The sequence below is a fragment of the Peromyscus maniculatus genome, chromosome 3 (genome assembly GCF_049852395.1).
Source record: "Peromyscus maniculatus bairdii isolate BWxNUB_F1_BW_parent chromosome 3, HU_Pman_BW_mat_3.1, whole genome shotgun sequence".
Taxonomy (NCBI): Eukaryota; Metazoa; Chordata; class Mammalia; order Rodentia; family Cricetidae; genus Peromyscus; species Peromyscus maniculatus.
The window spans coordinates 56,799,115-56,813,552 of NC_134854.1; the positions used below are offsets into that span (position 1 = coordinate 56,799,115).

A 14,438-nucleotide genomic window follows, 5' to 3' on the forward strand; every position below is an offset into this window, starting at 1 on the left:
GCGGGAGAAGCATCCTCGCGGACCCCTCATGGACCGCGGCGATGACCAATCAGAAGACGCCTTCACTCAGCCGTGCACCAATCGCAGGCCTCCTTTCTGCAGACCGTTGGGGCTATTTAAAGGTGCGCGCCGGAGCCAGCGCCGCACAGTTGCGGGTCGGTCGGGGCGTGTGACGTGCAGCAGCCATGGCCTGCCATCTGGAGCTCAACAGCGGCGCCAAGATGCCCACCCTGGGCCTGGGCACCTGGAAGGTAGGAGCACTGAGGGACGCGGCCCGCCCCCCGCTTGGGTGACCCCGAACGGCCTACGCCGAGTGGGGCTCGAGTGCGGGGGCCTGTCGTGCGCATCGGGGCGGGGCCCCGCCTGTGGGGCTCGGGGCTAGAGTCGGCATGGGCGCCCCAGGTGGAGACACACCCACGGGTACCCGGCGAGAGGGGCGGAAGCTGAGCCCCAAGCTTTGCCACCAGGCACCCGTGGCGCCCCAGCCTCACGTGTAGGTTGTCCCCCACTTGGCCCGGATGTTGCCCTCTCGGGAATATGAGCCAGTTGGGCCAATGGGCCTGAGATGATTAAATTAGGAGGCGAGAGTTCGCCAGGAACTCGCCTGTTTCTCTGTCCCCCAAGGCTCTGGGCACAGCTCCTAACGAGTGCGGAACTCCTCAGAGAATTAATCTGGCTTCCGCATTGCTGGGTACCACCCACTGATAAAGAAGAGGGATCCAGGTGGGACACCTCCAAAACCTCAACACAGCCCAGCAGGGTTGAGAAGAGGACCTCATACATCAGAGTGAGATTCGGGGGGCGGGCGGGGAGCTGGAGAGGAGAGAACAGATAATTCAACACTAAAAGCAGTAACTGATTTGATTATCTGGCAGCCGAGGAACCAGTTTTGGTGGCATTACTGGAGCAGAGGAAAAACCTAGTTCTTAAGCTACTTATAGGGTAGTTGTAGGTATATGTTACATCCCACCGCTGGGATTTTAAAGGAACATTGAATATGGACCTGGATAGTAAGCACTTAGACACAGTGAGGGAAAGAGAAAAATGGGCAGACTTGAGCGCTAATAGTTTGAAGCAGGACAGAGTCCTTTTGTACCAAGTTAAAATGGATAATGTATATGGTGAATAAGAAGCAGGGTATAGACTTGTCTTTCTCTGAGCGTGTTTCTAGGCCAGTAGATCAGCATATGCAGCTTGTGTTTCCAGAGGGCGGTTGGTGTCTGTAAAGGTGTAATTGAATTACAGCCGTATACCAGGTTGAACTTCGTGCATTGGAATGATGAGGAAGATGGTCTCCCTGCTGTAGTGAGCACAGCTACAGAACACAACACGTATAGGCACACGTAACTACAGTAGAAGTTTTGGAAGTAAGACGCGACCCACAATATGGGTAGAGTTTTGATACTTCAATGCTATCCCATTTCTCCAAAAACTGTGGTCATAACTTTAGAAAATCATTTCACAGGCCAGCATTTGGAGATCAATTCTCCAACACATCAGGAGTTAAAGTTCACAAGTCAGTTGCTGGAGAGCATGCAGCAGCCCCGGAGAGCTGAGTGTTTGTTTAAAATAACATACATTTGTATGGTTAGATCATTCTAGCCTCTTCTCGGTCAGATATTTCTGTCCCATCCCACAGCGACTGGCTGGTATAATGGATCCAGAAATCATGTGTTAGATTAAGGTGAAGAAATCCACTATTAAGGAAACTATGTAGAGAAAATGTCCACTTGTGTTTCTGGGGGCCAGGTGAGGTTGGTATAGAAGGGGGAAAAGGGTAGAAATGAAAGAGATAGGGTCAGTAGAGACTTGTAAATTTCCCTCTTTAAAAAAAAGAATATCAATGTAGTGTTTTCCCTTGCATATGTGTGCATGTTCCTTCATAGATGATGAACAGTATAATCATTGTAACGGTCACAGGAGAGGGCACATGGATGCAGTTTCTTGTTCTCATGAAATCATGTCAGTGGCTCTGTGGTACCCAGCAGACTAGCAGCAGGACTCTGGTAGTCTATGATCCACTCTTTCCTCTAGAGCCCTCATTACCTCCCTCCCCCGCCCCCCTTCTCCTCAGAGGTGAGGATTTCAGGCAGTTGGGAGACATTCTTACTTCAGAGGAGTTTCTTCCTGGCTGGCTTGCCTTCCCTCTGGACAGTAAATACACCCATATGGCCAGGAGGCCTGTAAGACAGAGCTAACCATGATACAAACCAGCATCCTGTACTGATGTTTTGACCTATTTGAAAATCTTTGTAAGGACATGGCCATTGTTTCTTCCACATGTAGGCTAGGACTGCGTCTAGGAACGGAGGGACAACTGTGTTCTTAGTCTTTTTCCAGTTAATGTCCCCTGTGCCTCCCAGCCAGGAGTCTTTTGAGATTCTTTTGGCCTAATTGCACCCCAACCAGATCTTAGTATCTCAGGTGAAACTGCTGTATATGTGCACATGCCCTGTAGCCCTGCCATTCTTAAGCTCTGACAGGTTTTCTTTTCAAGTCTAATTTTTGCCTCTTTGGGGTAGTACTTGCCCCTACAAGAAAAATGTGCAATAGTCTTCCTGCCACTTGCTGAGTTAAAACAAGCTTCCAGTGACCGTTCTGGGGCCAGGAGGAAGAGCTGTGGCCATTGAAATGGGAGTTTGGTTTCCTGGTTGCCTACCAGTGATCAGGCTACACACCTTAACCTCTCCATCTTCAAAATCAAAAGTCGTCAAATAAATCCTGCCTGTAGGGCCAGTCCTGGACTCACATCTATTGGGTGAAGCCGTGTCTTAAAACCAGGACTGGTTTATTGACTTGTTACAGTAGAGCACATTTTATTAGTGTTGCCGAACCAGGTTAGGGCTTTCAGCATGGTAAGGCTGGAGGAGGGGTCGTTCTTGAGGGTCAGACTTTATCTCTTGGGATTACTGTGTAGATTACTGAGCTGTCAGATGAACTTACCCCATCAAAACAAGGGAGGCTGGTTTCTGAGACGACAATGGAAATTGCTCTTTGTGGTGACTGTGGGTAGGGCATGGAAGGTGGCACATTGTGATCATTCCATGGGTTTCTGTCAGAGGCTTGTAGATGTGGCAGATTGAAGTCTGCTTACTAAGCCACCAGGGTTCTGTGTGTAGGGAAGGACACCTCTGGAAGCAGGCTTTCTCCTTGACCTCTTGCCTGTCTAGCTTTTATCTGTCTTTGTCTTCCCATGAAAACATGACACAGATTTTTCTGTGGATTTTAGTTTGGTCTAGTTGTCTGGCAACCTTGATTAGTGTTGTCTGCACTCTAGCTCTAAGGAACAGAACAGTCAAGTTAACCATAAGCAGATAACAAGCACAAAAGTTTTGTTGGGGTGGGGTCTCATTGACGATACCCATGACAGCCACTGGATTCACGCTTGGAACTCCATTTGGAGTTAGAAATTAAGGTCACCAGGATTCAGTCACTCTTGGCCCCATTCTTTCAAGGAGTTGCAAGCCTGCGTTCTCCCAGCAAAGGCTCTAGCTGAGGAGGGCCCTTAGCAGGTGAGTGCAGGTCCAGAGATGGAGTCTCATAGCCTGGCTCAAGTGTGTTCCTGTTTGTGCATGAGTGGCCGTGGCAGTTGTTGTTTGGCTTTGCCCATCCTGGGCCTTGTGCCCAGCACTCTATCCAAAGCCAGGTGCTGCCAAGCCCCAGGCAGGCTCACTACCAGGCAAGCGGGGGAGGGGGGGGGCTTTAAGAGAAGAGGCAGTGAAAGTGCCATAATTCCTGGTAAAAGTTCAACATGTGCCATGAGGCAGAGCCCCAACTCACCTGGCCCCTCTTACATTGGCTTTCTCAGGCAGGGATGCGCTTTCCCCTCACAGCTAATATCAGCCATGGCTATGTCTGGGTGCCCCCCCCCCCCCCCCGAGAGCCCGTGGCCGGGGAGCCTTCTGCATATGCTGAGATAGTTCCTTCAGCCACCCACGGAAGGGTGGAGAGAAGCCACGGGTGCACTATTAGGTCATCCTCCAGGGAAACAAGGGGCTGCCCAGCAGGGTAAAGGGGAATGGCACGGCCCCTCCAGCAGGCAGATTCCTTCTCTGCGGGGTGAGGAGCAAGTCCCACTGCCAGCAGGTGCTGGGGATGGACTTGTTCTGGCGTTCCATGTTTTCCCCAGACTGTTTTGTTCACAAGGCTCCAGACAAAATAGATGTTGGCAGCTGCTGGTTGCCCTAGGGAGTTTTCCTTTCATTTTCTCCTGCCCTGCCCCAGCTCTCCAAAAGGAATGTGCTGTGTTCATTCAGTAGTGCCCCACACAGTGTCTTGCTCAGCCCTCCAGTCTAGGCAGGAGCAGCCAGGAGATAGGAACATTGCTGTGCAGTCTGGGGGCTGGTGAAGTTCAGGGCCATGCAGGCTCATCCTGCTGACTGGCCAGGCTTCCCACTCACTTCTGTCCACTAATACCTCTGCAGGGCCATCTCTCTGTGTCCACCTCCTAGGCTGGGTTCTCATCCACCGAGTGTCAGCAGTTGAGATCTTGCTGTATGATAAATACCTATTTCAGTGCAATGGTGTCCTGCATTACCTGTGATTTCAGCGGTGGGGGATTGCTTTAAAGACATGGCCTCATTGTCTAGTCCAGGCTGGCCTCTGCCCCCAGAGGGATGGGATCATACTTATGTCCCAGGCTCCCAGCAATCTGTGCTGCTAGCAAGTGGCTGTCAGGCTGTGCTAAGGTGAAGTAATGAGCCATTACAGCTTGGTCCTCCTGCCTGGGGACTGACTGGAGTGCTACCACACGAATGTGTGATGGCTGAATCAGGGCCTGCTCCAGGACCACTGCTTCCACTGCTTTCCGTTGGCCTATTGCAGACTCTGCCCCATTTTGTTTTGTTTTTAATCTCATGATTTTTATTCCTTCCTTTCCAGTCCCCTCCTGGCCAGGTGACTGAGGCCGTGAAGGTTGCCATTGACTTTGGGTACCGCCACATTGATTGCGCCCAGGTGTACCAGAATGAGAAGGAGGTGGGAGTGGCCCTCCAGGAGAAGCTCAAGGAGCAGGTGGTGAAGCGCCAGGAGCTCTTCATCGTCAGCAAGGTACCGACCTGTCAGGATCCTGGGGTCCGATTCCACCAGGGGGACCTAGCTGCCAGTCAGGTCCACACTTACCCTGATGGCAGTTAGCTCTTGGTAGGTAATTCTTCCAGGTCCAGCTCAAGCCCACCAGGGGGACTTGGTCTTTGTCTTCCGCCTATATATCTCTCTGTTAGACCTGTAGAGAGCCCTGTGCTGATTAGATTGGTTGGGGGTTGACTCTTCCTTTTTAAGGAGTTTCTTCAGGGACAGAACTTAGTTCCCCTTTACAGACAGGGTTTCGCTGCTGACCTGTATTTTTAGCCGGAGGCTGTGGGCGCACAAAGGAGCTTAGATTGGAGGGTGAGGCTGGCTCCATGTGAACCAGCTTGACAGGGAAGTAGACCCTGAGCATGTGGTTAGCACCTTCAGTTCTGTAGTTATGCCTTGTTTGGTCTTTGTGAGGTGCCCTGGACCTGACTGTCCCACTTGCCTTTGGAAAGTTGGGGTCCACAGTATGAACTAGGAACTCTCCAGCCACTGCTGGTGTCATGGAGAGGAGTGTGTCCTCTGCCTTGGAGCTGCGTGGCTCCCAGCCGGGAAGAGGCATTTGCATGGCAGGGCTAAGATGTACCTTTGCTGGTCCAGCTGTGGTGCACGTTCCACGACAAGAGCATGGTGAAAGGAGCCTGCCAGAAGACGCTCAGCGACCTGCAGCTGGACTACCTGGACCTCTACCTTATTCACTGGCCAACAGGCTTCAAGGTAAGGGCAGGGCCTTAGCTTCCTTATCAGCACGTTATAGGTGCTTGACTCTTCCTGCCTCCGCTCCTAGAGGTGTGGGCCTCGGACCAGCATCAGGATCACCACCCATAATGTATTAGAAACCAGCCTCGTGCCTTTCCTACACCATCTGAACCACCTGTGACTCACATGCACCCTTTGCAGTTTGGGGAGCAGCACTGTTCTCACTTGGTGCTTCCAGAATTTAAAACTGGTGATGACTGGCTAATGTGGCTACTGTTGTTCCTGTTGTACACAGCTGTGGGTGCAGTCAGCCTCCACTGCCCTTCCTCCTCCAGGCGTGTGCACACAATGCTCATACATAGGAGTTGATACCTTATTGCATGTCGTTCTCATTTGTGTAAATACACATTCACAGCCTGGTTCTTTGCACTGCAGAACTCAGAATCACTACATTTTCTGCCTCTAGCTCCTGGCTTGTTTTTCTGCATGGTTACCCAGATTGAAAGGTTATGGGTTTTATCCTTCAGCTCTATTTTAGCTCACTGTGGTCTCCTAGGGCCTGAGGGACTTGATTTTCACTCTTTGGTTTTTTTGTTTTGTTTTGTTTTTGTTCTTTTAATGACAAGCAAGCAAGGCCTGGGCAGGATGATAGTTTTAGAGGCCTGAGAGCTAGCTGAAACATGGGCCCCTGAGTTTCCCAGCCTTGAGTACCTTCCCTGTCTACATCTCTTCCCCGTGGCAGGATTAGTCTCAGACTTGAGCATGTCCGAATCTCCATCTGACAGCCTCAGTGCTCTAGTCATGACAGGGACCTCCACTGGGGTCACTGTCTGGTGTCCTTTTCATCCTGGCTGCCAGATCCGCCTCTCTCCATCTTCCTCAGTGTTTGTAATGCTGAAGGTGAAGATGGCTCTGTGAAGAACTGTTAGTGATCACTTTGCATATGTGTGTTTTTATTGTTAATGACAGCCTGGGCCTGATTATTTCCCACTGGATGCATCAGGAAATGTGATTCCCAGTGACACCGATTTTGTGGACACTTGGACGGTAAGATGACTCTGGCTGGGACCCTTCCTTATTTATTGCTGGTGTCTTGTTCCTGCATGTGAGGCAGATGGGAGCGGTCTGATGTCAGCAGTCTGCTCTGCCGCCTCTCACCGTGTGTAAATCATCCTGTCTCCATGGTTATCTGTCTAGTCTCCTGAAAGGCAGTCTAGCTTTCATGGCCTTCTCTCAGCTTCTGAAAGCTGACTGTGCATAGGGAGGACATAGTCTTTTAAGCTTCTGGACACGAACTTGGTTCTAGTCCCTGTTCTTTTGGGATTCATTTGGCACCCAGCTAGATCTCTTTTCTTTCTAGGCCATGGAGCAGCTGGTGGATGAAGGTTTGGTGAGATCGATTGGTGTCTCCAACTTCAACCCTCTTCAGATTGAGAGGATCTTAAACAAACCTGGCTTAAAATACAAGCCTGCAGTTAACCAGGTGAGCCTCCCCGGAGGATGCTGCCGTGCTGTTTTATCAGCCAGTCCTGGCTTGTGGTCCACATCACCCAGGGAATCCTGAGTTCTCGTTTATCATGACAGACAGACAGGCACATCTAGGAGTGGGAGCTTTGCAGGGATAGGACTTAAGGCTAGCCAGCCAAGATGTGGCTTCTGACGTGAACAGTGGGCAGCTAGCGAGATCTGCCAGCTTCTATCAGTTGGTAAGTGGCCAAGGCCAGAGAACGCCTTAAAGGTTTATGGCCATAGAGCATTGATAATAAAATCATTATTCTTAATGTGAAGGCCACCAGCTGGGAAATGTGCAGAGTTGTTACAGCTTACCTGGCAGGCGGGCATTTCTGTTTCAGGAGAGAAGGGACTTGACCACATCACATTAACTAGGTCCACTGCCACAGTCAACCTTCCTGCTTGTGTTGCAGATTGAGTGCCACCCGTACCTAACTCAGGAGAAGCTGATTGAGTACTGCCACTCCAAAGGCATCGTGGTGACTGCGTACAGTCCTCTTGGCTCTCCTGACAGGCCCTGGTGAGCTTCCATGGGGTCGCTGTTGGAAATTAGAAATGACTGAAAGCAGTGATTGAGTGTCACAGAAATGCCTCTCTGCTGCTGTGCAGACCTCCTCTGGGAGGTTGATGAACAGTCTTGTACAAAGGCTCAGCAGGTAGAGCATGACCCAGCCTCAGTCCAGGAGCCTGTCAACCACCCAGAAGTCAAAGGGAGGGTCAGGCCTAGTGTGGCCAGCTGCCTTGAGTGGCAGTTAAGAATATTGATCTCATAGTCTCTCTGTTCCAGGGCCAAGCCAGAAGACCCTTCTCTCCTGGAGGATCCCCGGATTAAGGCAATTGCATCCAAGTACAATAAAACTACAGCCCAGGTATGGCTACTTCAGGTACTCAAGACTGTTGCCTGAACTACACTCCCGGTGGTCCCTGTTAGTCAGGAGTGGAGGGAGCAGAGCCCATGAAGCGCTCTCTGGAAGTGTGGTTTGCATTCCTAGAATGTAATATTAAGGACACAGATCTGGGTTTGAATGGATTAATTTCCATGTAGTCTTGGAATAATAGTTTCTGCCTCGCTGTCTTTAGACATTGACACAGCGTTTACTAGTGTTTGTGAAAGTTCATCTCGGGACAAATAGAAGAGCCCCTACTCTCTGCAGTGTGGGAGATGTTCTTTCTTGAGTGGGTAGTGTGAATCCCAGGCAGTGAGGTACTTTGGCTTTGTGATATGCTTGGAGCCATCGATAGAGCAGGACTGGTGGGCGTCACTAGATGTCTCTGAACCTCTACCTGTGCAGTTGGGACTGAGGTGATGACACAGTGCCTGACATGTGTACACACTCGGCACCTCTGGGCCCACAGGTGCTGATCCGGTTCCCCATACAGAGGAACTTGGTGGTGATCCCCAAGTCTGTGACACCAGCACGAATTACTGAGAACTTGAAGGTAAGATGCCAGCTGGCAGACTTGGCTTCCCTCCATGGTATGTGGGGTGGGGGCCTCCGGTTCCTCTTCCTTCCCCAGCTGTGTGACAGACTGAACTCACATGTAATGCCCATTTTGAGAGCTGTTGTGAGCTCAAGGTCTTGATGCACACAACACTTCCTAGTGCCAGGTTCCACGGTGAGTGCTTGGGAACGTTGCTATGCTAGTGGTGAGTCCGTGGACTGCTAGGGCCTTCTAGGATACATGCTGACCCACTGACTCTGTGAGGTGCCTAAGTAGTCATGAGCAGGGCCTGGGAATGTCTGGGCACCAGGAGTGGGGGCATTCAGAATCTACCAGCATCACCCTCCCTCGCCCCCACCACCCCAGCAGCTCAGGCTACCAGGTGAGAGGGCTAGCTGGGAGAAGAGCTATTCCAGGACAGCCCTGGGGTCCCGCCAGCCTCTGTGCTCTCTAAGCAGAAGGACGCTCTGCTGAGGTCTGGTTCAAAGTGTGGCAGCACCAAGAAGTGTAGCTCTTCAGCTGTCAGCCCCATAGGCTGGTCAGGTGGTTCTGATGACATAACAACTAGTCATGCCTCCTCCTAGACCATGACCATGACCCTTACTGTGTAAAGGTGTGGGAAGAAAGGCCTTGTCCTGCTACAGATAGGTTAACCACTCACCTCATATTTCATTTCTGAAGTATTAGAAAAGAAAAGGTAGATGACAAATCTCAAAATACTAGCCTGGTGTCTTTGTTTTTTCCGTCTTCCTGTGCATTCTTTGCATATTTTTACCTGGCTGTAATCACAAGAGTATGTAGCAGACTCTTGTCCTGCACACTCTGTGATCAGGAGCCAAGTGGAATGGGTTGTCTGGGTGTGGGTCCATTTCCAAGCCGCAGTGCTGCCAACGGCCATCTGGCCTAATTGCCTACATGCCCGCCTTATACCCTAAATTCTTCTCTGTATTCTATTGTGGGGTATCTGCCAGAGAAGGCTACTTGGACATGGGGTTAAGCAAAAAGAAAGTCTTCATTAGCCACAACTACACTAAGTGTTCAGAATCCCAGTGTAGCCCCATCCCTTTCTCAGGGTGAGATTTAAGCACAAAACCACACCCTAGGTTGACACACTTCAGTTACAGGAACAGTTGTCAGGAAGCAGAACTGCAGAAGGCAGAAAACAAGGTTAGTACATTTAGAGACTTTTCCAGAACTACGGACTTTGATGCATTAGACTTTGTTTTGGCTGGTGGTGCTATCTACATGCTGAGTTTTATGTCCCGAATGGTACTTCCTTCATGGAGTCAGTTGTGCTAAGGTCTGGGGGCCTATTACATATTCCTGTATTCTTTTGTCTTCATGGAAGTGATGCCATTATCCCAATCTGCCTTTCTTGCTCTGACTGTCAAAACCTTAGCTATTTTCTTAGGCCATCTCACACACTAGCTCCACAAGGCATTATCTACCCTTCAGTGGCCCAGCTGGAATGCATTGCTGGTGCCTCTAGACAGCCTGACGGTTTTGTTTCATCTCACATAGCACGTCACAGAATACTGGGTGTTCCAGCTGTTGAAACACCTTCCTCTGCTTCATGGTGAATGGAAGCAGACGGGCTACTCATTAAAATTTCCCCTGGTGCCTATCACAGTGGAACGCCTTAGTGTGACGAGAATGAACAGTGCCCTCTGTGCATGGAAATTCTGGAAGGGAAAGGCCTTTTCAGATAGAGCCGGAAGTGTGTGCATCTTGTGGAGAGTATTTAATAGTCTTGTTGAAGTTCCATTTCCTGTCGTGCCCTCTGCACTCCGGGCAGTGGGAGCCATCCGAACTTCACGGTATTGTCTGTTCTCATTGCTCTTTTCCCTTTCTTGTTTGTGTGTAAGGTCTTTGACTTCGAGCTGAGCAAGGAGGATATGACCACTCTACTCAGCTACAACAGGAACTGGAGGGTGTGTGCCTTGATGAGGTGAGTGAGTCAGTGTGCTGCCTGTTCGATGTCACCCAATGTTGTAGAGTGAGAGCCTTCTCTTCAGGGCCCAGAGGGCTCCTTGCAGCCCACCCTGCTGTCACACAGACCTTGTCTTCTGATCCTTGCAGAGCAGGTTGCACCACAGGAAGCCAGGGGAGGAGAGCCGCCAACGCCCTGTCCAGTCTCTTCCTCCGGCCCAGAGCACAGCTGACCCAACCTTGACATTTCAGTTGCTTTTCTGAACTCAGATGACCCCAGGGGCTCATCTGGTGCCCACTTTCCTAGGACCGTTTGATGTGACTTAATTGACTTAATGGCCCTAATAGTTTGGTAGGAAGACTGTTGCTGTTCTCAGGATAGCCCCGGTGGTGACACCAAATAGCCCCATGACTCAAGAATGCCACTCAGTCACCAGGGACCCTTCCACTTTACCTTTGCTGGTTTTTTACCTTCCCTCTGAAATGGGGTTTGGCCTCCAAGTCCCTGGGAACATGTTTACTTCTAATCTCTGGGGGACTGGAGAGGTGGCTCAGCGGTTAAGAGCACTGGCTTGCCGGGCAGTGGTGGCGCACGCCTTTAATCCCAGCACTCTGGAGGCAGAGCCAGGTGGATCTCTGAATTTAAGGCTAGCCTGGTCTACAGAGCAAGATCCAGGACAGGCACCAAAACTACATAGAGAAACACTCTCTCGAAAACAACAACAACAAAAAAGAACACTGGCTGCTTTTCCAGAGGTCCTGAGTTCAATTCCCAGCAACTACATGGTGGCTCACAACCGTCTGTAGTGGGATCTGATGCCCTCTTCTGGCATAAAGTCATACATGCAGATAGAGCACTCATATACATAAAATAAATAAATCTTAAAAAAACAAAAAACAAGTAGCCTCTGTATCCCTGGTGGCTCTAATGCTAGCCTTAATTCTGACTCACACTCTTGTTCTTGCTGTCTGCATAGCTCAGGGTTTACACAGTGGCTGCATCCTCTACCATCACGTGTGCCTAGGGCAGTCACGTCTGTGATTCAGGCTGAGATTGCCTATTTGCATGTTACTGTCACAGGGGCCTCAGGTTCTAAGTAGGCCGTAAACAGCCAGCCCAGGAGTCCCAACCAGGACCCTTCCTAATTTTATATTAATGACACTTAACCTCTTAATGTGAAAATCATTTTGTTGTTGTTGTTTTGGATCTGATGGGCAAGAGAGCAGTGAATCACCTGCCTGTGGCATCCGTTCCGTTCTTAGAACCTGTAGTAGTCACTCAGTCTTGCATTTCCCCTGCCACTGCTGATGTTTACGTTGAAAGTTTGGGCATGGACAAACCATGTGCTTTCTAACTGACCCTTCATATCTGCTTCCCTCCCTTGCACCTTTCAGGGCTGTTCTAGAAACAGCTGTGCATTAGCAATAGTGAGTGGTCATGGATTTGGGTGGCAGGGGGAGGAAGAGGCTGGCTGTAAGGTTCTCAGACCTCCCAGTAAGCTTTTCCTGTCACATGCCAGCCCCATGGACACACACTGTTACCCGAGCCTGTCCTGCTGACTGACTCATCAGGGTGAAGAGAAAGGCGGGTCAGGAGAGCTTGTGAGTGGTCGAGTGTTCAGTGAGAGAAACATGCCCAGGCCTGGCTCACCCTTGACCTCTGATGCTTGTCACAGAAGAACTGCATGTGAGAGCGGATGGGAAGAAATTAAGTGGACAGTGCCCTTTTGCTTAGAATAGTGGTTCTCAACCTGTGTGGGTCAAACGACCCTTTCACAGGGGTCACATCAGATATCCTGCATGTTAGGTATTTACATTATGATTTATAACAGCAAAATGACAGTAATGAAGTAACAATGAGGAGCTGTATTAAAGGTCGCAGCATTGGGAAGGTTGAGACTTAGAAGTTCCAGAAGGGAAGGACCACTTGAGATATAACAACAACTACATGCATCTTCTGAGAAGTAACATAACAACCTTTCTTTACATTTGGTTTACCCTCCTACCCTCCCAACTCCAGAGAGCAGGAGCCACCTGGGACTTCATGCTCTCGTCTCTGATTCTCATTGCAGAACTTACTGGGTTTTTCATTTTTCCATGTGTATGCAATTGTGTATGTGCGTGTGTTTGGACTTTGACACCCTGACTGTCCAGTTTTTCCAGTATTCGTGTCATTTTCTTCCTAGTATAAGCCACTGGCCCTACTGGGAGCCTCGGCTACAGGCCAGTCCCTCCCCTGATTCCTGCAGCAAATCATTTTGCTCCAGATGACAAGGAAGTGCCCTCTCCTCTCTCCTGGGAGCGGCAGCTGTTTAAGTTGCCCTTTGGGATTCAGCTTTCTACAGCTTTTAAACCCTTCTGTTGCCTCATTATCTCTGCTCTTTTTGTCCTGTGTTCAGGGTGATCAGGTGAGGTGTGTGTGTGTGTGTGTGTGTGTGTGTGTGTGTGTGTGTGTGTGTGTGTGTGTGTGTGTGTGTCACATGCCTGTAATCCCAGCACTTGGGAGTTGGAGGCAGAAAGATGTGAAGTTCAAGGTCATCCTTGGCTATTAGTGTTTGAGGCCAGCCTGACTACACCAAGCCCTGTCTTTAAAAACAACAGGAAAATGATATGATGTTAGATGATCCTGCCAGCTAGTCCGAGTTACTGGGAGGCAAGAGTCAGGACTTGCTGCCCAGTGTGCCCCAGGCCTGGTGCTGGTGCAGTCTGTCACAGGCATGCCAGTTCAATGACCTTCCGAGACAAGAGGATCCCAGAGGCTGAGTAGCTCTCTCACTGTGTGTGTGATCAGAAGACTCTTAGGACTGGCTTGTTGCCTCTGAGGCTCAGCTCAGGATGAGACATCATTTCTCTCTGTGGTGACTTACTACAGTCAGAATCTTTTCCTTGAGAGCTGACAGATAGTTGGGTTTATTAAGGCATTTGGAACCAATCCTCATGAACAGTTATGTGCCCAGGACCGAAATGGTGGAAGGAGAGAACTGACTCTTACAAGTTGTCCTCTGACCTCCCACCTGGCCCTGTAGTGTGCACACCACACACGAACAGTCCATAAGTAAGGGAAGGCAGTTTTTGAGTGTCCGTGTGTTCTCTCCTGACAGCTGTGCTAAACACAAGGATTACCCCTTCCATGCGGAAGTCTGAAGCTGTGGATGCCTGCTCTACCCCAAGTGACTCGCGCCTGTTCTTCTTGCTTCATCTGTCCTGAGAGGTGTCGTGTGGCCTGTGTCCCTCCGCACTGGTGGAGCCTTGCCCATCAGACCACGGGGGTCTCTGGAGAGCAGTGTCAGTAGCTGAGGGGTTTTCTTCAGCCTTTCTTGGCCTTTCTTCTTACCCACCAGGGGAACGTTTAACACAGCACCTTTCCAACCAAAGAGAAGCAAGATTTGTAGTTCAAGTAGTGCCACTAACGGTTAAGTTTTTAGTGCTTAGAACTGTAGTCCTTTGGGTCACACTTCTCTTTGCCTCAAATAAAAATTGCTTTTGTGAATTTGGTGATGTTGTATTTTGTTGTTGTTCTGTGAACAATAGACGCCTTTTGTCCCACTCTAGCCTGCCCTCCCTGAGGACCCAAGCACAGACTGGTGAGCTGTGAACAAAATGAGGACCCGCACCCTAGCACTTTACCACTTAGTGTTAGGGTTGTTAGGGTGGGGGGTCGCACCCTGACCACTCTGGTGACATGGTAAACTTAAACAGGGTGTCAGGACCTTGCCTCTGGAGACTGAGCAGTCTGGCCAGGTTATACCCAGGGATATTTAAAAGTTTACAAGTTTTCTGGG

General features: G+C 50.1%; 1 protein-coding gene across 1 annotated transcript; it reads left to right on the top strand.

Moving 5' to 3' along the window:
* The first annotated feature begins 92 nt into the window (after positions 1-92).
* On the top strand, positions 93-14,146 carry LOC102913851 (aldo-keto reductase family 1 member B1). The gene is made up of 10 exons (XM_006990372.4): positions 93-251; positions 4,882-5,049; positions 5,674-5,790; positions 6,742-6,819; positions 7,133-7,255; positions 7,698-7,804; positions 8,072-8,153; positions 8,641-8,724; positions 10,593-10,675; positions 13,758-14,146. The coding sequence occupies exons 1-10, from the start codon at positions 186-188 to the stop codon at positions 13,798-13,800; spliced, it is 951 nt and encodes a 316-aa protein (XP_006990434.1). The 5' UTR covers positions 93-185; the 3' UTR covers positions 13,801-14,146.
* The last annotated feature ends 292 nt before the right edge of the window (positions 14,147-14,438 follow it).

What these genes read in the sequence shown, in the direction of transcription:
- LOC102913851 (XM_006990372.4), top strand. Translation starts at nt 186, where the DNA reads ATGGCCTGCCATCTGGAGCTCAACAGCGGCGCCAAGATGCCCACCCTG. An exon ending in ACTGGCCAACAGGCTTCAAG is followed by an intron (nt 5,791 to 6,741) that starts GTAAGGGCAGGG and finishes TGTTAATGACAG; the next exon opens with CCTGGGCCTGATTATTTCCC. An exon ending in ACAATAAAACTACAGCCCAG is followed by an intron (nt 8,154 to 8,640) that starts GTATGGCTACTT and finishes CTGGGCCCACAG; the next exon opens with GTGCTGATCCGGTTCCCCAT.